General features: G+C 42.0%; 1 protein-coding gene across 3 annotated transcripts in view; it reads left to right on the forward strand.

Moving 5' to 3' along the window:
* Positions 1–24604, forward strand: part of lama2 (laminin, alpha 2) — a 387170-nt gene that overhangs the window by 89503 nt on the left and 273063 nt on the right. For all 3 annotated transcript variants that reach the window (XM_072556030.1, XM_072556031.1, XM_072556033.1), the window contains exons 2-3: positions 8398–8568; positions 9843–9955. In XM_072556030.1, coding sequence (XP_072412131.1) covers positions 8398–8568; positions 9843–9955 — 284 coding nt within the window. The remainder of the gene's footprint in view (positions 1–8397; positions 8569–9842; positions 9956–24604) is intronic.

The raw sequence follows: 24604 nt of genomic DNA on the forward strand, positions 1-24604 counted from the left end.
CCATGTGCCCAGTGGACTTTTAAAGTTGACATGGACACAATCGATGGAAGTGTGCTGAGTGGTTCTGGGAATGGTGCGTGGTGAGATGGGTCTAGATGGATGCCGTAGGGGTGAGGTAAGTAGATAATGCTATGAGTTTGGTAAAATATGGTTAGAGAATTCGCTCAGTCTCACATCAAGAAACCTTTTAAAAGATCCCAGTGCAACTCAGACCAAGCCAAAAAAAAATTAAGATTTGTTCCACAGTCTCCACATAGGCAAAATGATGGCTATTGCTTACAGTAATGTCATGAACAACTGCATCTGTGATGCACAACTTTGTGAAGATGAGTTTAGTTTTCTCACCACTTGTCACAAGCCTTCATTGAACAGTCAGAAATTCCTGATGAAGGGCTTTTGCCCGAAACGTTGATTTCGCTGCTCGTTGGATGCTGCCTGAACTGCTGTGCTCTTCCAGCACCACTAATCCAGTATTATGTTACATTGTTATAGGCAAGAAGGCCAAGGGAGCAGGCAGGAATGGAGAATTTACAAAATGCATACAGATCAGCCATTTGATTGGTCCACTAGACTTGATTTGTGTCTATGTCCCTAGGTTAGCTCAGTCTGGAAGCTGTGACCTTCCGGGATTGAGCAGTGGTGATAGCACTAACCTATATGAAATAACTCCACAGAGGACAGTATCCTGTCACTAGGTCACCCTTTACTTATACAAGGAGAGTCCCTGAATGTGACCTAGCTCCCTCACAGCCAGCTGTCACAGTGAACAGAACCCCTGATGCTCTTGTTCTTTTTTTCTTTTATTTTTAGGAGTGAGGCACAATGAAAGGTGTATAAATCTTTATTCATTTTCCATCACCAGGAAGAAAGGAAACACCAGAGTGGCCAGTGACAAGCAGTGCCCTTCTTATCAAAGGGCAATGCTGCGTGATCGCAAAAATGAAGGGGAGGGCAGGAATTAAATCAAATTTGGAGGGGTAAATAATACTCTCCACTCCCTGTGGTGCCCACCTCTGCCTGAAAACCTCGATGGTGTTGGTAGACACTGCATGCTCCTTCTCCAGGGACACCGGGGCTGGAATGTAACCACGGAAGAGGGGCAGGCAATCGGCCCTAATGACTCCCTCCATGGCCTGCTGCCTGGACTTGTTTATGTTCAGTTTGGCCAGGCCCAGGAGCAGACCCACAAGAAGAAACACTCTTGTTCTTTTTTGAAAAATTTTTTGTTAAAGCTGTGTGGACACTCCTGTTCTCTTTTCTTCTTTTCTTCTTTTTCTTCTTTTTTTAAATTAACCCCCACATTACAGCCGAACTGCGGTAGTGCTTATTTTTTCCCCAGCACCCATGGTGTGAGACATGGTGAGAGACACAAAGTGCACGAATCTTTATTCAATTTCCACCACCAGGAAGATAGGAAAACACCCGAGTGGCCAGTGACACACTCTTGTTCTTACCTGTCAGCCAGGGCTCCCTGATTAGACCAGATTAATAGCCCCAATCAGGGAACTCATATTCTATGTGATCCACCTGGCTGACCTCGGTTCAATCACTACACAATAATAGCCATCGAAATTTTCCACACAAACTGCATTCTGATACCCATCTCTCATCCTGCTTCATAAGTAGTGTTTAGCGAGGCAGTGTACTGATTCATCAAGCATGACCACGATTGCTCATCATTTACCTGAGCCAATGAGATTTATGGGATTGAAAAGCAATGTGTAAGTTCCCAGACTAGGGTTGTCCAAAACTAGAGGACATAGCTTTAAGGTGAGAGGGGAAAGATTTAAAAGGTACCTGAGAGGCAACGTTTTTATACAGATCGTGGAATATGTATGGAACAAGCTGCCAGAGGAAGTGGTGGAGGCAGGTACAATTGCAACTTTTGAAAGGCACCTCAATGGGTGCATGAATAGGAAAGGTTTAAAGGGATATGGGCCAACTGATAGCAGAGGGGATTAGATCAGTTTAGGATATCGTGTCAGTGCGGACGAGTTGGACTGAAGGGTCCATTTCCGTGCTGTGTAACTCTACGACTCAATGTGTATTGAGCACCACTATCCCCCGAATGTATGCCATTATACTACCACCTCGGATGGGCTTATGTGATAGTATATACTCTGAAATGATCACCTAGGGACCAAAGACTTTCATTTATCACTGTGGTTAGCACTGCTGCCTCACAGCGCCAGAGATCTGGGTTCAATTCCTGCCTCAGGCAACTGACTGTGTGGAGTTTGCACATTCTCCCCGTGTCTGCGTGAGTTTCCTCCGGGTGCTCCGGTTTCCTCCCACAGTCCAAAGATGTGCAGGTCAGGTGAATTGGCCATGCTAAATTGCCTGTAGTGTTAGGTTAGGGGTATGGGTGGGTTGCGCTTCGGCGGGTCGGTGTGGACTTGTTGGGCCGAAGGGCCTGTTTCCACACTGTAATGTAATCTAATCAAAATGTAATCTAATCTATCAATATATGATTGAGTCAGGTTGTTGCTTGGTTATTCTGTGACCCTCTCAACATTGCCAGTAGTCCTCAGACTAACTGAAATATATGTTATTGGGTGTAGAGCAATGGCATTAACATATATATTGACAATGAACAATGATCTTGTGGTTTTGCGCTCATGCCAATACCTCTGAGCCTGGCGGTCTGAGTTCGAATCTCACCTGCTCCAGAGCTTTGTAATAGAAAATATCTGCATGTTGACAATGAACTTCTGAAGTCGAAGGGGCAAAATTAAGTAGAAAGAGCTGGATGGGAATTGAAACTCAAGCTTGGTGTGATGAGAAGGTATGTGTTGATTAAACTGGAAACAATGAGTTCATGCTGGAAGTTCCAGTGGCTCCTGCAGCATTTCTTCAGGAGACGAAAGACAGATAAGCTCCAAACATCAGGTGTGTAAGACAGGCTTCTGGTGTTAATTATTGCTCTGTTTGTAAAGGATTGCCTTTGTGTTTGTTGCAGATTAAAGCTGATTCATCATCTCCAAGTCCATGCAACAGTCCACACATTTCGATCATGGGCAGAGGTCCGATTTCCTTCCCTTGTCAGACTTTAAAGTTTACCCATTTACTCAAATTGTCTTCTGTGTTGGAGAGTTCTGGGCGGGAGCCTCTGTCCAGAATTTGTCTTGAAATCCTAAATCCAGTAGCAGAGAGAAACTTTGTCAAAATCAGCAGTCCTTTTGTAGATTCAGTGTGGTGTGATCTGTGATATAAATATACAGAACAGTTGCTGCAAGAGGGAATATGTGCAAAGTGAATGTAGGGTTAGGATGGCAGTGGGTTAAGGTGTTAGGTGGGTAGGATGGAATTGTGTTAGGTATGTGAATAATCAGGACCTAATTGATGGGGTAGTAGAAAATGGTCAGGGGGAATGTAGTTGGCGAGTTGTGTAGTGAATGAGCAATTTAGTTTAATAGTTACCCAGAAGTTAGAATGGATCCTCAAATGTTTCCTGGATAAGTATTATTAATGGAATCAGACCTCTGAGTTCCCCCATTTTAAGGGTCTTTATTGGAGGGTTACAGGCACGGCAGAATTGCTTATCGGAATTGTCAATTTCCTGGGCAGTTACCAGAGACGCTGCTGCATTTGGGAATCTGCATGATCATAGAATCCCTACAGTGTGGAACCCACCTACACCCACCCTCACCCTGTCCCTATAATCCCACATTGTCCATGTTTAATACACCTAGCCAGCCCATCCCTGGACACTATGGGCAATTTAGCGTGGCCAATCCACCTAACCTGCACATCTTTGGATTGTGACTCCAGAGCACCTGGAGTAAACCTGCACAGGCGTAGGGAGAATGTGCAAACTCCATGCAAACAGTTCCTCAAGAGTAGGATCAAACTTAGGTCCCTGGCACTGTGAGGCATCAGTGCTAACGACTGATGAACCATGCCAAGTGCAATTCCGATCTACACTGTAGAAATTGCTCCCTAACCATTGGAACATCTGCAACATTGCTTCAAGCACACTGTGTTAGCTTTGGTTGCAATTGGTTACAATTTGGTTACACACTTAGTTACAATTGCTATGCATCTGTCTCACAAGTGCTATGCCAGGGGAGTTCACAATCACTTATATTGTGGAATACCTTTGATTCCATGTTGTGGTCTAAGTCCCATTCTCATTTAAATTGTAGTTTATGTAAATTAGTATGTCCATGGAAAGAAAAATAAAAGAACTTTAGCTAATGTTCATATTTGAACAAGGAATAATTTTGTCGTTTTAAATACATTCAAAAACTGCAGTGAGTTATAAATGTATTTCATGAAGAACATGTTATAGTTTAAATATTAACATTATCTGTTTTGTTTTATAATTCCTTGAGATAAAAGCTACAACAAAAATAGATAGGTTATGTTTAAGGCTTTGAGTTTGTTTTCGTTGTATCTACTTGGTTCTTGACATGTGGAAGCTCTTTTACCTCGACTCTGGAAGGTCTCGGGGTTCAAGCTGCGGACAGGCTTGTGAAATCATAATGTTGGCTGACTTTTCAGTGTACTAGTGTGGGAATACTGCATTGGTGCTCTCACTTAGATAACATGTTAAACTGGAGTCTGTTCACCTGCTAAATTGGATTCAAACAATCCCATGCGAACAATGCTCCCTTAGGGCTCTCTGTGGCTGGATGGCCATGTAGCATCTCATAAATTCCCACACGGGTCGAGTGCAAGTCAGCTACTCGAAGTTATTCCACGTGCCTGACAGCACAAACCAAATTATAGTGCCCTCATGCTCAAAGGATTTGGCCATGCACAATAAACAAAGCAGGGTGAGCAAGTTACAAATTACAGGGGAGGAGTCCTAGCATTCATCCTTCAAGAACACTTCCAGAACAGACCAGTCTGTCATTTATCTTGCCATTTATGAAATCTTGCTGTGCAGAAGTTAACTGCTGTAGTTTATATATTGTAGCAATATTATAGCAGTGATATTGAGCTGAGCTTTCATTCTAGAAGTGGATAACAGCAGTTGGGGGAGTTTCTGATAGTTATCTCTCAGGAGTCTCAGGAGACAGTTGTCTTTCTCTTAAGAGAAAGTGCTTTCAAAGGTGGGGATTTTTATCCTGTGCATGACAAAAAAATGTTGGATGGCAGTCCCAGGGGCTGCTGAGTATGAGAGATGGGTTGTTCAAAAAGCCAGCCTGTCAGAGCTCTTAGAAACACACACACACACACACACACACACACACTATGATCTCCCCATCCAGTTTTTCTGAAGAATCTTTGGATCTCCATGGCTGCCAGTCTTTTATGTGCTGCAGCTAAAAGGAGATGGTGGCACAGTGCCAGTGTCACTGCGCTAGTCATCTATAACTCTTACTGAATATTCTGGCATTATGGGTTTGAATCTCACCATGGCAGATGCTGAACCTTGAATTCAATAAAAATCTGGAATAAAATGCGTGCTGAATGGCCACTGCGTAAACGATGTTGATGTAAAGACCCAGCTAATTTACTGATGTCCTTTAGAAATGGAAATCCCCCATCCTTACCTGGTACAATAAACATACGACCCACAGCAATGTAGTTGACTCTTAAACTGCTCTCTGGACATTTAGGGATTGTCAATAAATCCTGGTTTAGCCAGCTATGCCCACCTCCCATGAACAAAATGATTGTACTATTTGCCACCACATTGTCAGCTGGGTTCTCACCACAGTTCACTATAGTGCAAGATCCATCTGGCAGATTTGCCACTACCATCCTTTTTCCTGATAGAGGTCTAGCTGGCCTGTTTGATCTAGTGTAGCAGAAGAAAGTGACCTGGTAGACTACTGAGAACATGCTCTGACAAGATGTAACTTATTGCATGATAACAAGTGAGTTTAAGTTATATTGGAACATTGTTCTGAGCCTATGAGGGAGACCATGAAGTGAGATCTTACTCATTCAAGATCCAAAGCTTTTACCGCTGCCCAGGTTCATATGGCATCATCATATTGGGCAGTACTTGATGTACTCCTTAGCATTCAACTTTTAGTCACTCTTCTACAAAATCTACACTTGGAAAATCTTTCGAAGGGATCATCACTTGGATAAATATTTCAAGGGAGCTTCCAAGATGATTTTGAGAAATAATTGAGGAGAAGCTGCTGTTTCCATTTTCTCTCTCACAATGCACCTGTTTCCCATAGAAACAGCTATAAAATACAAAGCAAAGAATCAAAAATTTTCAAAAACTGCAATGTTCATTATGACTGACTACATCCAAGAAAACAGCTAATCAGCGTCCGCTTCAGGTTAAACCTTTGTGTCAAAGACAACCACAAGGCTCAAAAATGTGCTTTCTTTCATCTTACTTTGTATTGGGTATGATTACATTTCCACTTAACTGTGTGGCTGTGTGCATATGTGTACCAACAGCATATCTTTGCGAATTGATACATTTGTTTTATCTTTAATTCAAAAATATGTTGTTATTGGTTCGTTATTGCTCACAGCAAAAATAATTAGCACCATTTTCAATTGGTCAGTGGTTCAGTGGTTAGCAGTGGTTAGCACTGCTGCATCACAGCGCCAAAGATCTGGGTTCAATTCCATCCTTGGGCAATTGGCTCTGTGGAGTTCACACGTTCTCCTTGTGTTTGCATGGATTTCCTCCGGGTGTTCCGGTTTTCTTTCGCAGTCCAAGAAATGTGCAAAAACCATGCTAATTTGACCATAGTGTCCAGGGATGTACATGCTAGGTGGGTTAACCAGGGGAACTGCAGGATTACAGGGATAGGGTAAGGGGGGTGAGTCTGTGTGGAATGTTGTTCGGAGGGTCAGTGTGGACCAGATGGGCCAAATGGCCTGCTTCCACGCTATAAGGATTCTATGATTGGAGAGGTACTGTTTAATGCAAAGAGAATTGGAACCTTTGGTTCAAACAGAGTCAACTCAGTTCCCCCTTCTCACCTGCTTGCAACATTCTGTACATCTCTTTAATTGAACTGCAGGGAGACAATGCTAATGTTCTAACTTCTAGAGGTATCACATAAATTACATGTTCCCCACTGATATATGCCTGTACTGATCTGTAATTCGCAACTTGTTTAAAAATTCTTATCCAATTTGCAGAGTTCAGCAGCAATTAGTTCTTTTTAATAAATTTACTAATGTGCTAATTTTTAAATTTAGGTCTTTACTGAAAGCCAAGAACTGCAGGGATTATTTCTATTAGTGCTATGAGCTCTGTGTAATCATGTTTCACATGTCAGAGGCATAGTGCACGCAGCTGTCTGTGGATTGCAAAACTGTTAAAAACATATTTGCCAAAATGTTCAACTTGCAATACCAATAGAAACAACATCTGTTATATTTGAGGTGATGCCATTATTCCTGGCAGAAGCGCAAAACAACCCTAGTACCAGCATTCTATCTCAATTCTCATTGAATGCTGCCAGATTGGATTTGACTCTCAATGCAACAAAGTCATTTTTTTTTCTTTAATGGCTGGACTTCTCATACAGTCAGAGTAATTATTTTACTTAGATAGTACCACTTGCTTGCAAAAAAAAACAAAACCTGAAAGTCTTAAGATTGGGTAAGAGTAGTTAACTAAACATGAACTGGGATAAAAGCGGTGACTGGAAATTTGGAGTAAAAACAGAAATTGCTGGAGAAATTCAGATCTGGCAACAATCTGTGCAGAGAGAAAACAGGGTTAATGTTTTGAGTTTCATATGGCATTTTATCAGCTGAAATCAAAATGTTAACTCTTGTTTCTCTCACCATAGGTGTTGTCAGACTCCTGAATTTCTTCAGCACTTTGTTTTTTGATGAAAGGGATTAATGGTTTTCCATTTGTGATGTAATCTTTCAAAATGCAATGTTAGTATGAAGTATTTCAGAATGCAGTGTACCAATCAAATAATGCAGTTGTCATCAAGAAGAAAGAAGACAATATATAATCTTGCATAAAACAAGTAAATAAAATATAACTGTTAGATGTAGCACTTCTTTAACACAGATGATTATGTGAGAACATGCTTAACAATTTCCCACATATCATATAGAATCATAGAACACACTAATCATGGGCAGTAAAAAGGAACACATTAATTCTGTTTGTGAAACTGTTTCACTCTATGGTTATACATGTAATTCTTTTGCAGCTGAAGCACTAGTAGAACAAAGGTTTTTTTGAATTAAGTATTGCTTAATTTTAGATTAGATTAGATTCCCTACAGCGTGGAAACAGGCCCTTCGGCCCAATCAGTCCACACTGACCCTCCGAAGAGTAACCCACCAAGACCTATTTCCCTCTGTCTAATGCACCTAGCCCTATGGGCAAATTAGCATGGCCAATTCACCTGACCTTAATGATAAAAGTTTTCTTCAGTTTAGTGAAATAAAAGTTATTATTGAGAAGTTGTCTTTTAACACAAGTTATTTTGTTCTTTTCAGGGTTGTTTCCGGCTGTGCTAAACCTTGCCAGCATGGCTGATATTACTTCCAATGCTACCTGTGGTCAAAATGGGTCTGAAATGTACTGCAAGCTGGTGGAACATGTTCCTGGGCGACCATTTAGGAACCCACAGTGCAGGATCTGTGACTTGAACAGTAGAAATCCGAAGGGTATGTAACACTTGTTTTTAATGGAGACAGACTTCAAGGAATTGTTGATTTTCAAATTATTACTGTCTGGGATTTTTCCTGTTGACTGCACTTATGGTGTACTCTGTCATCATTCAGAAGGGAGGGAGACACTGCTTGCTGTTTAACTTTTACACAGGGATTTGATTTGAAAATCAGCAGCAGCGTCTTTCCTCCCTTCAGAACATTGAAACTGATAAGCTTTAAAGACTTTGTTTGGATATTTGAATGAACTATTATTTGATGACTGTCATAGAGTCAAAATATAAAATTGATCTGTATAACAAAACTGGATCTGCAAATGGATTGAAGCTGTTTTATTACAGTGACTATCATAGGACTTATGATATTTTGGATCACAATGACAGGATTTTCCTCATTACAATGGAGAGAACTAGAGTTTCAATTTTTTTCCTGTCTGAACAGGCCCTGGTTAAGCTGTACCCTGTCAACAAACCATTCATTTTCTCTTTAGTTCCTGAACATTCTCCCTCTGATAGTAACCAATGAGTGTAAATGTTATGATCAGTTTCCCCTACTTTAGGCATTGTGATTCTATTTCTACCCAGAACCCTTTCAATCCAATTCTGCATGTAGGCAAAGGGCAATTTTTGCCAATTTATTGGAGTCCATTGTAACAACTCCCCAGTGGTTTGAATTGAGTTTGCACCATTCCAACGAAGTGGGGATATTACTCATTCTCTGGATCCTCTGTGCAGCCTGAAATCACAGAATCCTCCTCCAACGTCTCTCTTCTACTGTTCAGCTCAATGACTTTGCTCTTGCTTGGTTTCAGCACAGGGACTGCAGTGGTTCAACAGGCAGCTCCCCGTCAAATTGACTGCATGTTGGGCATGGGCCTGTCCTGCTACCCATTATAACACAGTGTCAATAGAGTGAAGGTACACACTTCAGAGTCTGACTTGAACCACGGACTCATGACCCATTTACCTGTGGATGCATTGCTGACGACTCATTCATTAGTTCATCTGCCATTTTTCTTGCCCAGAGATGGCTGTCAAATTTGACACAGGCATCAAGATTTACACTGCATTGCTTCTAAGGCCGATATATCCTTCCTAAGGTCTGGTGCCCAGAGCTGCTCCTCTGCATGACAGGGGAGGAGCTGACCAGTATATTGTATAGCTGCAACAAAACTTCAATACCAGCTGGATGGAAATTTTGGCATTGTGTTACTCTTTGATGTTGACCACATTTCCCACCAATTTTGAATGCTGTTCCCATTTCTTCTACAGAACGACATGAAATATCAAATGCAATTGATGGGACCAACAGATGGTGGCAAAGCCCCAGCATTCAAAATGGAATGGAGTATCATTATGTGACTATCACTTTGGACCTAAAGCAGGTAAATTATATGACTATCAGTTCTATATTCACATTGAGAACTGAGATGAAAGGTTTGGATTGATAACATAGAACTTAACTGATGATTGGGCTGAATTTTTCTCTCTCCATGGAGATGGTATTGGAGGTGGAGGTTTGGAGAGGGGTGGGGGAGATGAACAGGAAGCAGGATTGTCTATCAACATCATGGAGCTGGGCATCCAATTGATATGATTAAGGCCTGAATTAGAGATGGTTTTTGGACCATCTAGGCATTTTATTGCTGGTGGAAATGCCCCTTGCCACACGTGGATGTTGCCAGTTTATTGCATACTTCCTCAGTTACAGACTGAAGGACCATTAAAACCAACCATCTGAAGGATGAAGGGCCATCGGACCATCAAGCCTTATCCCAATAATGGGTTGGCAAGCAGGAAAGACAGCACCCAAGGCCCAAATGATTCCTCTGCAGGTGTTTCGTCTCTGCTCAGAGTGGCCTACCAGCTTCAGCTCTCGCTACATTTCAGCCGGTTGTAGGTCCTGCAGCTCTTCCTAACTCACGGCTGACCCTGGGAGTATTGGTCACTGTTGGGCTACACCTAGCCCTAGACACAGGCTGTGATGGAGACCTGCAGTTTTATTCATTGGGAAAGTTCTTTCGGAGTAGTTAGCTAGGACTCAGTGAGGGGAGAGGTGACATGGCGATAAGATGGCCAAGAATACTCTAGTTTCCACACCCGATGTTATGGGGGTGGGGGGCACCCCAGGCTCGTGGTGAAATACCAGCAGACATGGGAAGAGGCCCTCAAACATCCGTTAATTGGTGAGTCAAGGGAGGGCTGCCTAGCACTGGTGATATGTGTAGGTAACGGTCATGGCAACCCCTCCACAATCCCATGTGATCTTATGCCCAGCCTTATTTTGCAGCCCACCTTTGAAGTCACTGGGTAAGTTTGTGTTGCTGATCATTGATCATTGATCTGAGACACAGGGCTGGCAGGCGGATTTGAAGTGAGCAACACTTAATACCTAGAAGATGCCCTTGCATCTGTCCATCTGCTCGTACTTAACCTGTGTGAAATTGGACACAGGCGGGGGAGGCATTTCCTGGGTCAGCTGCCATTGTGCCTCAGCCCTTAAGTGATCAGTCATTGATCTCTATAAATTCTTACCCCATTCCCTCTGGTAATTTACTCCCAGCAAGAGGAGGGTCATGACCAGTGGGAGGACTAGCAAAATCACCTGAGTTGTGGGGTATTGGGCAAGAGGTAGACAGCTGACTTGTGTGTCTCCTGGGCCCAGTGGAAGCTTCTCTTCAAGATTATGCCCTGCTTTAATCCCCTCCTCTCTACTTCTCAGATTATTCCCCCTCTCCTCCTTCCCTCATGTGGTATCTCTGCATGCACCAAAGCCCCTGACCTGTACTTACCTGGCATCTCTTCTGTGTGGTGGGACTCCCTATTGCCCAGCTGCTCCCAGCAAGATCTTCTGGATTGAAGTGCTGCTGGTCAATCTAGCAGCTCCCCTCAGGCAGGAAGCAGCCAAAGTCTCACCTTCAAGCACTTCCTGATTCCATTATTCATTACTATGGGGTATCTGATGGGATTATGGGTGGAATGCATAACAAAATTTTAACAGGAAATTTAGCATCTTCAGCCCTTGGAAAATCCAGGCCATAACCTCTGCTGGCCTCTCCAACGATGATGATAAGCTGGTTGGCTAGTTCTAGCATTTTCTATTTCAGGGTCTGTTATCCTGAGCTCCATCCCAGACTGTACTCTGGTGTTTTTGACTCTGCTTCAAACACAAAAAAACCGAGAGCTGTTGAAGGATGAGATGCTTCTGATTTACTGTGAGCCATTCAGTTTCAAGAGAGAAAAACACGTTTGTTGCACAAATTAATTATCCTGACAAGCTGCCCTTCCTTAAAATGAGGTTCTTCATTATTATTAAAGTAGACCATTAGAATTATACTTTTTTTCAAATATATTTCATATAATGAAGTTCAGAAATTTGTCAATGACACAGAATTCCATTTCAAAACAATTACTTTTAATATAGAGAGGAAGCGGACAACAATATCTACTCTCTCTGGCGCAGCCATAAGTCAACTCTCTGGTAACATCTTAAAATAAAACAGAGTATAAAGGCAGAAATATGCTTTCGTCTTTACAGTTCTTCTGATTAAGTGCTATGCTATGGGCCATGGGCCTGGTGGCCAGGCACGAGGCCCCATTTCCATTGATGCCTTCACCACTATGAGTCCTCGATGGATCTCACCAATGCAGACACCACCAATGCCGCTGGCAGTCCAACCTCGACTCTGCAGCTGCCATGAGGCTGCCTCAGGCCCACCTTGCTGATGCAGTGGATGCTGATGCTGCTGGGTCCTGTACTGGGCCCAAAGTCACCTCCGCCTCCATTAACCTGAGCTGGATGCAGAAACCGCTGGGAACCTGATTCGCTCCCGCACCACCACAAATCCACACTAATGGGCCTACCTGAATCTGCACTGCTGAGCCTAGTTGAGTCTATGCTGGGCCCACTCAAGTCTGAGTTGCTGGGCCTATTCGAGTCTATGCTGGGCTCACTCACCACCACCGATGCTATCGTCACAACTGAGCTGTTCAACAAGAGCTAAGTAAAATAGAGGAAGAAAATGAAAAGAAGAAATGAAAAATGAAAAGCAGACAGGGTGGACGAGCCCTGGGTTCAGAAGTGCTCCTCCATTGTCATCTTACCAGAAGAAACAGTAAGTAAAAGAGATGAGTATATTAAATGACAACAAGTAATTGCTTGTGAGCAGGCCTTGTGGGACAATAGACCAGGAGCTCTGGGTTCCAGCCCCACTTCAGGACCAGAAGGTGTGTGAATATTTTGCTAAGCATAGTCATGGAGTAATCCAATGGAAGACCATGGTCACCAATGTCTGCTTAGGGCATGAAACCTGAAGGGTTGCATTATTGATTGAGCTCATAAGAAGAGATGAAGATATTTCTAGATTGTTACTTGAGGAAGATAATGGAGAATAGAATGGAAGATAAGGAAGAGGTCACCAAGCATGCCTGGTATATGTGATCTTGGGATCTCTTGACTAGGGATCTGTTTGATGATTGCACTTAGATGAATATGATCATTCATTCTGATTCTCATTCAGTTCCTCTGTAAAAGAAAATATCTGTTCAAAAACAGGAAAACTCCTGTGCTTCATTATAAGACGGTTTATTCTAAATGGGACAAAGCTATGGGCTATAATGGTAGCTATCAGCAAGAAAGTTTGAGACTTCCTTGAAAAATTGATGTGCTGCATTCTGTGTAGTTAATCTGGATGCTTTTAATCTAATATGGACACATAACATGAATTAAACAAAGGTCAAAATTTATGTTTCATAATTTCCCAATTAAACGCCCTACTGCTTTATTTCTATGCTTTTTGTCTTCTGAAGGTAGTGATTCATTGTGGGGTACAGGTCCATGATTACTGTGGCTCCTGACACTTTGCCCAAGGGCCATTTTTCAAGCTTGAATTTTTGCTGTGAGTGCTTCTGTTTAATTGACTTGACCATTATTTAGGTGCTTGCTGAGCACAAAAATTAATATGCTTAAAAATAATTGAAGTATCAATTAAAATAAAAAAGGACTGAAAAGCTGGCAGCACCTGCTTTGCTGCTAAGCTATTGTACAAATTGTGGCCAAGAATTTCCTCAGAGACAACACAACTTCAATGCCATAACTTAGTTGGTAAACTGGGATTCCGACTCACATCTGGCAGCGATTTCACGGGCTGGAAGTGGTTTTGAAGAAATTCTCATCCATTAACTTGAGCAGTGTAAATAATAGCTGAGTTTCATATACATGCTCATCATAAAGCTTTTTTCTTTGTTTACTCTGTTATTCTTTTTATTCAACTCTTTTGAAAATGCTGTCCCATTTTGGAGTTGAAGACCAGCCATGCTGTGGTAAGATATTCAAGTTTCCATTCCTTATGAATGACCTCAATTTTGAACACAGATTTCTAATTGATTATTTGAATTGAACCCAATCCTGGTTTCATTTGGAGACTGAAATATCTCTTTGTGCTATATTAAGATGTTTGGCTGGATTTTACAGGGCACTGAGTTCCCCATGACCCTGCTGAAGGTTGATCAGGAACTCACTCACAAAACAGCTGGCTTCCCTACATCCATTTCCCTTCCAGTCTGGTATTAATTCACCCAGGGTGACACTTGCCCCCATCAATCAGATTGGCTGGATGGTCTTTATTTCCTGCAGCCCGGGTTTGAGTGATGGCCACTGCTGGAACGACAAGCAGTCGATGAAGAGAAGGAGGTGTGTCTGAAGGTGGGTCTGCTGTAGCAGTGGGTTCTGAATGGTTGGTCCCCCGGGGGGCAGGGTTTGAGATTGCCAGTCAGGAGAGTATGACCTTTTGGGATGTGACAGAGGAATGCCTTAATATAAGTCAGCAGGGATTGTTACATTTCATCCTGCAGTTCCTATTGGAACTGGGTCATGGGAAAGCAGTCAGCAGCAGGAAGTTTGAACGTTTTTTTTCTCCTTTGCTTATCGACATCTCAAAGCCAATCCTAATTGATATTGACAGCAAAGACTATAACCACAACCTTCAAAATCTGTACATTTCAGTTTGAACTTATTTGGTACACTTACTGATCAAATTTGAATGAATTTTGAAAAATAAAATTATTGTCCTTTCTTTTTTATTCACCATCTGTTCATGAAACATAAGCAATTGTTTGGAGTGATAGCATTTCAGATTTCATTTTCAATCAAGTAATAATTAATGGAAAATAAAGTGTGGTGTCCAGAGTGAATGCACTCAACAGATCTCACTTGCTTTTAAGACAAAATTGATAGACAACAGACAGATTTTTTCAGCTGAGAAGATATACTAGGAGTGAAGGTTAAGAAAATGACTTGACAATTTAAGCATAAAACACTTTTGTATTGACAGTATATGCCACGTTTTAATGTCATTCGCCCTCCACCGCAGCTTTAGCAGGAAACTTTTAAGTTAAATTTTTTTGCAGTGCGAGTAATTTAATTGAGAATTGAACAAAACATTTGTAGCACCATGTAGTCAAATTAACCTAACTGATTATATAAAACTTTATTTAATTGTTTTACTAGTTCATAAACACAACAATGATTATGAGCATGATAATTTGGTTGGAAATTATGCCCATTCTGTGCCAGGATCCCTGAATTGTGCTCTTGGAAGTTGGAAAATTTCTACTTTCTGTGTTTAAAAGCAATTACATCTTTAATGACCATGAGGACACTATGTCTGAAACAATGCTGGTGAATGATTTGCTGCCAGCCCTCAGGCAGGGTTGTTCTGTCATTGGTTATTAAAGGCTTGATGAAGTTGGTTTGCTGCGAGAGTTTCCTTTCTTCCAGCTGGCAAGATCCCCTGTCTTCCCAAGGGTTTTTCCCTCAATGAGTAACCAAGCCTGGAATCATGCCCTGTAGGGAATTACAGATGCTCACCATCATTAGCACTACTTTATAGTTGAGCACTTTGGTACAAGCTCTTTAAATGTGACATTTACAATCACATTTTGATAAACCAACTCCTGCCTCAATAAGTCCTACAGTACTTGTCCTTGTGTGTGAAACAATGATAGAAGTCACAATTACTACTGAAGTAGAAAACGGAAATAACTGATTTACTAGCAATCAGTTGCTCCTGAGGAAAATGTCATTATGGAACAAACAACAGCCAGAAATATTAATTTGATTTTTGATATGAGGAGAGGGTTAGAAGCCTTCTAAATATCATACTTCGATTTATTCTTAGAATTAATTCAGAAAGCGATAATTCATTTTCGATAACTGTCACCAAATCTAACATTTTCCAGAGGTGGATTCTATTTCTAAAGTAATAAAACTAAAACATCAACGACGTACATTTTTAATTGACTACAAAGATACATTCTCCCTCAGGATGAACATTATAGTGCTTAGATTATCTTTCTTCACAAAAGATCATTTTAATTCAGATAATTTTCCAAATATGCACTGGGCATCTTGCCCACTTTGAGCACATACTAGAAGTTTGGGCATATCCTTTACATGATTTCATGACCATTATTGAATGTTCACTGGAATTTCAGATATGTGGTCTTGGTGGAGGAGGTTCATTCCAGGAATGCAAAGTTCAGACATTGCCTGTCCATTGCTAACATGCAATATATTGCCCTTTGTTGAAATGCTGATGTAATGCCCATTTGGGTGGCATGGTGGCTCAGTGGTTAGCACTGTTGCCTCACAGTGCCGAGATTGATTCCAGCCTCGGGTGGCTGTGTGGACGTTGCACTTTCTACCCATGTCTGCATGCGTTTTCTCCTTGGTGCTCTGGTTTCCTCCCACAGTCCAAAGATGTGCAGTTAAGGTGGTTTGGCCATGCTAACTTGCCCTGTGGTGTCCAGGCTAGCCATGGGAAATGCAGGGCTACAGGATAGGGTGGGATGCTCTTTGGAGGTTTGTTGTGGACTTGGTGGGCTGAATGGCCTGCTTCTATGCTGTAGGGATTCAATGATAAGTTCATATTTGCAAAATGCTGATGAAATCTTATGAACATGTGGTTCCAGAGTTATCAATATGTGAATTATGTCTCTGTTACATATTTCAAACAATTATTACATCTGTCACTGTCGTATAGTGGGAAGCTAATGCAAACAACCGCACTGGCAATACTTCAAAATGCATTGTTCAGCTTGCGTTGCTGTTTTAATTCTTTCTCAAATTAATTGCCTATATTTCTTCTGAGCACTTTCATTACAGAATTTTGGATATTGCAGTGGTAACTGCACCTCAGGTAGGACATGGGTGCAGTCAGAACTGAAGATTGCACAATATCAATCATTCAAATTTTCAAATATGTATTGGGGCATCGAAGAAAGGAGTAATAGATGTGGACGCCACAAAGCATGATCCTAAATGCATGTTTCCTGGAAGGTGGTGTTACTGACTGGAATCCTTATCCTCAGGATTACAACAACTTGAGCAACAACATTTGTTTTTCTACTTTTTACCCAAGATTTTGTACCTCAGTACCTTGTACCTAAGATGGTGCTGTGAATAGTGACATTGTAAACTTTTCCCTGTACTCCTGTATCCCTGTACTTAAGTACACGTGACAGTAAAACCTCATTCTAATTCTGATCTTAGTGGGACGTTTCATTTTTCCCCCCATTAGGACACTCTTCATTACAACAGTGCAGTCCAACTAAAGCCATCTCCAACTCCTTATCTTGCAATCTGTTTCACCTCAGAATCCATTCATCTGTTTAATTTCCTCATGCCAACGCACCTCTCACTTCACCAATCCCCAAACACCTCACGTGCCTTAATTGTCTATTTTATCCTCATTTAATTATTTGTTCAATTCATGTATGTATTGTATAAAGACAACATCAGCTTGTTGTGATCACTTAACTTTTGGCATTGGCGAAGATGGGGGTCAAAGGCACCTTGTCAGTGCCAGCCTACTGATTGGCACTATTACCCTGACTTCCATGTGAAGCATTAAACTGTTTCACCTGACCAAATCTTGACTGTCTCCTTCGCTGAGTGGAGGCAGTGGCATAGTGGTAATGTCATGATTAGTAGTCTAGAACCCCAAACTGATATATCTGGGGACACGGGTTTGAATTCCATTGTGGGAGGTTTAAAAATTCAACTTTAAAAAAAAAAGCTTGAACTTTTAAACAGAGCTAGCCTCATGGTGACCACTGTCAATTAAATTAGATTAGATTACTTACAGTGTGGAAACAGGCCCTTCGGCCCAACAAGTCCACACTGACCCGCCGAAGCGCAACCCACCCAGATACAATATCAATTATTTTTGACAAAAACCCAAATGATATGCTAATGTCCTTTCGGGGAAAATTCCTGCCATCCTTACCTGGTCTGTACCATTAACAATGCTAACTTTTAATTGTTCTCTGGGTGATTGGGGATGGGTAATGAATGCTGGTCTTCCGAGTGAAGTTACACATCCCATGAATAAATTAAAATAAACTAAAAGGGATGATGGATTAGTGGTGCTGGAAGAGCACAGCAGTTCAGGCAGCATCCAACGAGCAGCGAAATCGACGTTTCGGGCAAAAGCCCTTCATCAGGAATAAAGGCAGTGAGCCTGAAGCGTGGAGAGATAAGCTAGAGGAGGGTGGGGGTGGGGAGAGAGTAGCATAGAGTACAATGGGTGAGTGGGGGAGGAGATGAAGGTGATAGGTCAAGGAGGAGAGGGTGGAATGGATAGGTGGAAAAGAAGATAGGCAGGTCGGACAAGTCCGGACAAGTCAAGGAGACAGTTACTGAGCTGGAAGTTTGAAACTAGGATGAGGTGGGAAGCCATCTGCAGTCATTGTTTTTACCTAAAAGGGATGATGCTCCATTCCTCCCTACTTCCCTTCCTTTGTGCACAGTCATCACAAAAGGAGGATAATGATGAAAAAGGTGACGAGGCTCTGAACCCAGCAGTTGTAAGTACACATTATTAACATCATTCAGGATATGGTAGGCTTCCTCCTGCTTCCTTCAGAGTACTCAGTTGGCATTACTGAATCAAAGCAGTAACGATTATGTCAAATGTTTTGAGCCAGGCTCAGATTCAAACACATTACCCTGAAGCAGAGAACTGCCTAATTTTCATGTGGTTTCAGCCATTTTGTGTAGTTCATGCACACATGAGTTTCAATCAGTCATGACAAAGTTCTGATGTGTTTCATTATGAATGTCGGGCAGGCCATGCCTGTGACACAAGTATTTCTGACCTCTTTTATCTCACCTTTTTGTGTTGTTGTTCTTTTGTAGCCTCCATAAGCTTTCATCTTCACCCCATTTCTTTGGAGTCCCTTTATAAACAACCAATGTGCTCACTTTACCCCCAGAGCCTAGGACTTTGTGAATTGCCATACACTTGTCGGTCCTAAATCATCCATGTGTAGAGACAAGAGTTACTGTGAACTTTTTGAAATCCACGCACCCCTTCCAGAACTCCCAGTCCCCCCTGCATTGATAAAAGCCACTGAGATTGACAGCCTGTAACCGAGCACTGAGAACTGGTAGTCTAAAAAAACAGCACAAGCCACACAGTGAGACTGGCAGCTGAAGTCAGTAAATGTGCAATAAGAAAGCAATGTGAAGTAGAGAGATGCTGATAGGCACCAAATGCTAAGAAAGCAAGCTTAGAGCCACAAAATGTTTCCTGATATTTTTTCTCTCCTTACTCTTAAATGCGATGGGGATATTCACAGGCCAGGATTTGTTGCCTATCTTTAGTTACTTGTATACTGAGTGGCTTGCTAAATCATTGCAGAGGGCTTTTAAGAGTCAACTATATTGCTGGCAGTTACACAAAAGCCAGACCAGGTAAGAACAACAGATTTCCTTCATTCAAGGACATTAGTGAACCAGATGGGGTTTTAAATTCATTTTTATATTCTGAATTTTACAAAGAGTTCAAATTCCATGAACAGGTTTGATAATGTAGTAAGGCTGGAGGTCTACTGATGCCGACTCGTTTGGATGAATTGTTGAGGAGGATGGTGATTGTGGAGGATGCAAGGTCATTGTTGTGACAGAGTCGTTGGATGAGGGGGGAACCTAATAGAATCACATAAAATTGTGAAGGGAATAGATAAGATAGAAGTAGAGAGGATGTTTCCACTGGCGGGTGAAATTAGGACAAGAGGGTATAGCCTCAAAATTAGGAAGAGCAGATTTAGCCAGAGGGTTGTAAATCTATGGAATTCCATGCTCAGTGAAGTAGTTGACGCTACTTCACTAAATGTTTTTAAAGCTAAGATAAATATTTCTTTGAACAATAAAGGAATTAAGTGATACAGTAAGAGGGTGGGTAAGTGGAGCTGAAGCCATGAAAAAATAGAAGGTGTGGAGAAAGTGGTGAGTGCAGTTGCATGTAATAGAAGTAATATTTTCAAGAGCTCCAACCGGGAGATTTAAACAATCCTTGGATAATCACACGGATAATGATGGGATAGTGTACGGGGGACGAGCTGAGAATAGATTACAGGTCGGTGAAACATCGAGGGCCGAAGGGCCTGTTCTGCGCTGTATTGTTCTATGTTCTGTGATCTTTTTGAATGGTGAAGCAAGCTCAAAGGGCAAGATGGCCAACTCCTGCTCCTAGTTCTTATGTTATGTTCTTATGATGACCTGGCCAAGCACTCAATGAGCTACTCAATGAGCTGCAGTCACCATCTAGCAGTTTTGATCACATGTTTGGATTTTTTACCATCGTGTTTCTCAGGGAATGAGAGAACAATTTGTTGTGGTGTATAAAATGAGGTAAGTTGAGTATAAATGAGAGGCAAATACATGGAAATAATATAGTTGCTGCTTTATTTCAAGATTGTGAAGGGCAAAAGCCATAGGGGGAAAATCATAAGACCTTTCTCAAAGCCAAAATTCTGATTTTTCTTGTTCTGTCTGTATTATATCAACTTTCAACTTTGTTCACCCTACATTGAAGGGGATAATTTCACCATAGAGTTAAGAAATTATCTTCACAATCCAGCCTAAATGGATGTAACTTGTCACGTTAATGATAATGTTCAAATAATCACTCAGGGATCACAATCAGGGATCACAATTAAACTAACTTGGGTTAGTTTAATTAGTACAGTAAAGCATATTGCAAGTTATGAAGCAGATATTATAGCAGAACAACTATGTGTGCAGCTTGCAGACACATAGTAGATTAAGTACAAGCAGTGTCACAATATTATGTGCATATAGCACATAGAGTCCTTAAAAGTGTCCTGAAAAGGCAAATTCACATTAAATAGCCTGCTCCTTCCCAAAAGAAAGTATAATGAATTGCAATAACAAGTTAGTCTATTGGCTAAATCTTAGGTATTTTTTACTACCACTTGTGCTAAGTTTCTTGGCGTAAGGCTGGTGTGATTTCTCACTGTATATTATCAAACATTCCTCATTAATTACCTATCTTGCCTCTAAAGCATTATCCATGTTCGAACATTCTAGCCCCACTTTTTCATGAACCATTGCCAGGACAACTCGCCACTCAACAGATATTTGTCAGAAGACCAGCATTCCTGGTGCCTACCCCATTTCAAAAGGCTGCTGTGCAGACAGACATTGATATTCCAAATGTGCTGTCCTCAGTGACAGACAGTAATGCTCTGCAGATGTCTGAGAAGGGGAAGATATCCTGTGATTCCCTTACAGACGCCTAGAGGCCCTGGTCGAGAAGCGGGGCCCAGAGGAGCAACAGGGTAGGCCTTGACATGAGACCCTGGCAACCTTGTCTTACATCACCACCCAGATCATTATGGTCTCTGAGGTGTGGAGGAATGGCTAGTAGGGCTATGTGAAGGCTACTAATGTTATACTTTCTGCAAGGGTATGTTTTTCTTTTATTCATTCACAGCATGAGGGCATCACTGGCTGGGTCAGCATTGATTGCCCACCCCTTGCTTGCTCAAAAAGCAACTAAAAGTGTACCACATTGCTGTGAGTCTGGAGTCACATCTAGGCCAGACCAGGTTAGGATGGCAACTTACTTCCCTAAAGGACATTAGCGAACCGGATGGGGTTTTCATGAAAAGCCACAATGGATTCATCATCATCTCTCCACTCCAGATTTTTATTAAATTTAAATTCCACCCACTACCATGGCAGGACTTGAACCACACTCCCCAGAAAATTTCCTGGGTGTCTGTATTGACAGCCTAGCAATACTACTACTAAGCCGTCACCTACCACAATCCTGTTTCTGTTAACTTGCACTCACTGTTTTTGCTACTGCACCCACCATCCACAAAGGCTCATGTGCTGCCAGTCTCTCTAATGCCTGCAGGGTTATTGGTCTATAAGCTTTGGGGTGGTGAGAGTGAATGAGGGAAGATATTGCAGGCATTAGAGAGAGTGGCCTGTCACAGAAAGGGCTAGCTCCAACTAAAACCAGCCCCCTTGAGCTCTGAGGATGAGCAGCCTCGGAGAAAGCATCATCCAGGCTGCCTCCTGCGACCTCCAGCAGTTTTGATACAGACACCTCAATAGGAACATTACATTTGGAAAACTGGGAGCACAAGCTGGTGAGCACCTTCACTGTTCTGTAGCTGGCCAAGAAAGAAATGCCCCTGGCTGCTGGCACTCAGAGGACTGCCAGAGACCAGGAACCTGCTCAGCACCAGACAGGAGAGGACCCTGTACTGTTAACAACCAGGGACTCTTATCCACATGTACAGGGAGAAACATCAGTGGTAGGAAGATATGTGGGAGGCAATGACCCTCATTAACTAGAAGCTACTGGAGTGTAACTATCCTGAGGGGACCCAGCTGCCTCAAGCATGTGATACTTTAGCTGCCTTCATGGACAGGTTGGAGACTGCTATGGAGGACCAGGCTCAACTCTCCCAGGGTCTGCTGGATACACAGACAGACTGGGTGATATTCCTTAATACCCAGTCATTGATCCTCAGAACAGAAGGCATGGCGACAGGGGCAATGGAAACTTGGCATGAATTCCAAGTGACTAAGAGGCACCAGCCAGTGGAGGAACCATGCACAAACTTCTTGGAATTTTCCCCTCACTGTACTGCAGAGATGTCTTACACATTAAAAACATTTGCTGCATCATTTTCAAGAAGGTTGGTTTTCAAGTGATAGAGTGGATAAAGTTATTTATAGGTGTATACTTGATGGAAGTGACTTCTCCATGGCACTTCTCATAGGAAATATTTTCCCAACCTTAACTAGCATAGCTTATCAGCAAGGGACAGCTAGGAAATCCACCAGCATTGCTTCAGAGCATCATGCTCGGGAAGCAGTTTCATTAGGGGAAGTGAGAAAATGCAATAAATTCAAAACATCTGGAACAATTATCCTTCTCAAAATTCAAATTACACAATTAATTTGTATACATATGAGAAAGATTCTAATGTCAGCTGTGAAAAGAACCAAATTTAGGTGGACCCTTTAGCGCTGTTAAGCATCCCAACATGCGTCTTCAGAGGGTTATCAGACAGAATTGAATCCGAGACTAAGAAGGAAACATTGAAAACATGGTCAAGGAGGTAGCCATTTCGAATTAAAATAGAAGAGATGTGGAGAGGTTGAAGGAGACACTTCTAAAGTTTTAGGGCTGGATGACTAGACATCTGGCTGCTAATGGTGCAACAAAAGGTTGTATGAGAGGTCAGCATTCCTGTTGCTCAAGACAGTGCAAACAGTCTTCTTATTTCTAGTTTTTTATTTTGTAGAAGGGGCAGCATAATGGCTCAGTGGTTAGCACTGCAGCCTCAGAGGACCCGGGATCAATTCCAGCCCTGGGCTGTGTGGAGTTTGTACATTCTCCCTGTGTCTGCACTGGTTTCATCCAGGTCCTCCGGTTTTCTCCCACCGTCCAAAGATGTGCAGGTTAGGTGAACTGGCCATGCAAAATTGCCCTTAGTGTTCAGGGATGTGTAGATTAGGTGCATTAGTCAGGGGGAAATGTCAAGTGGTGGGAATGATTTTGGGTGGGTTTCTCTTCGGTGTGGACTTGTTGGGCCGCAAGACCTGTTTCCACACTGTAGGGATTCTATAAAAAAGGACAGTAATTTGAATGCAAACTTAATTCCTTGAAGCATAATGGATACCAATGAATGGTACCATGTTCTTGTTGTTGTTACATGGATTATCCCAAATCATAGATTGGGTTATATAAGGCCTCTTTTCCCTGCTGAACCTTGAATTTTGCTCATGTGCGCAGACTTACATTTATTACTTAATGTTTCATTTCTTTGTATTGTCATAAGTAAAAGTCTTTTACTTTCATGTATCTGCCTCAGTAAGGGTCAGAGTTCACAGAACAAAGCATCATAGGTTAAAATTTGAGTAGGTGAAATAATTATTCAAGCTGTCCCTTCAATACCTGACTGAAATGAAATGAAAATATATCTTAATGCCCTAATATGAACATGTTCAAATTATTCCTTATTTCATATTTAGATTTCATGAATTACAAAGTAGCATAAAACTAATAAGCAAATTGGATGAAGTAACGTTGTTGTGGTTCTGTTCGCCGAGCTGGGAATTTGTCTTGCAAACGTTTCGTCCCCTGTCTAGGTGACATCCTCAGTGCTTGGGAGCCTCCTGTGAAGCGCTTCTGTGCTGTTTTCTCCGGTATTTATAGTGGCCTGTCTCTGCTGCTTCCGGTTGTCAGTTCGAGCTGTCCACTGTAGTGGCCGGTATATTGGGTCCAGGTCGATGTGTTTGTTGATAGAGTCTGTGGATGGCACTCATGGATGGCGGCAGATGGACCCAATATACCGGCCACTACAGTGGACAGCTCGAACTGACAACCGGAAGCAGCAGAGACAGGCCACTATAAATACCGGAGAAAACAGCACAGAAGCGCTTCACAGGAGGCTCCCAAGCACTGAGGATGTCACCTAGACAGGGGACGAAACGTTTGCAAGACAAATTCCCAGCTCAGCGAACAGAACCACAACAAGCACCCGAGCTACAAATCTTCTACCAAACTTTGGTTGAAGTAACATTTTCACCCAATTTTTACCTATAATTTTCCTTTGTAATTAAGAGAAAAGAATTACAGCATAATAAGACAAAATATTAAGTTATATTGAAGAAGCGAGAGGTGTCTAATGACCAAATATGA

Source organism: Chiloscyllium punctatum, chromosome 3 (genome assembly GCF_047496795.1).
Source record: "Chiloscyllium punctatum isolate Juve2018m chromosome 3, sChiPun1.3, whole genome shotgun sequence".
NCBI lineage: Eukaryota > Metazoa > Chordata > Chondrichthyes > Orectolobiformes > Hemiscylliidae > Chiloscyllium > Chiloscyllium punctatum.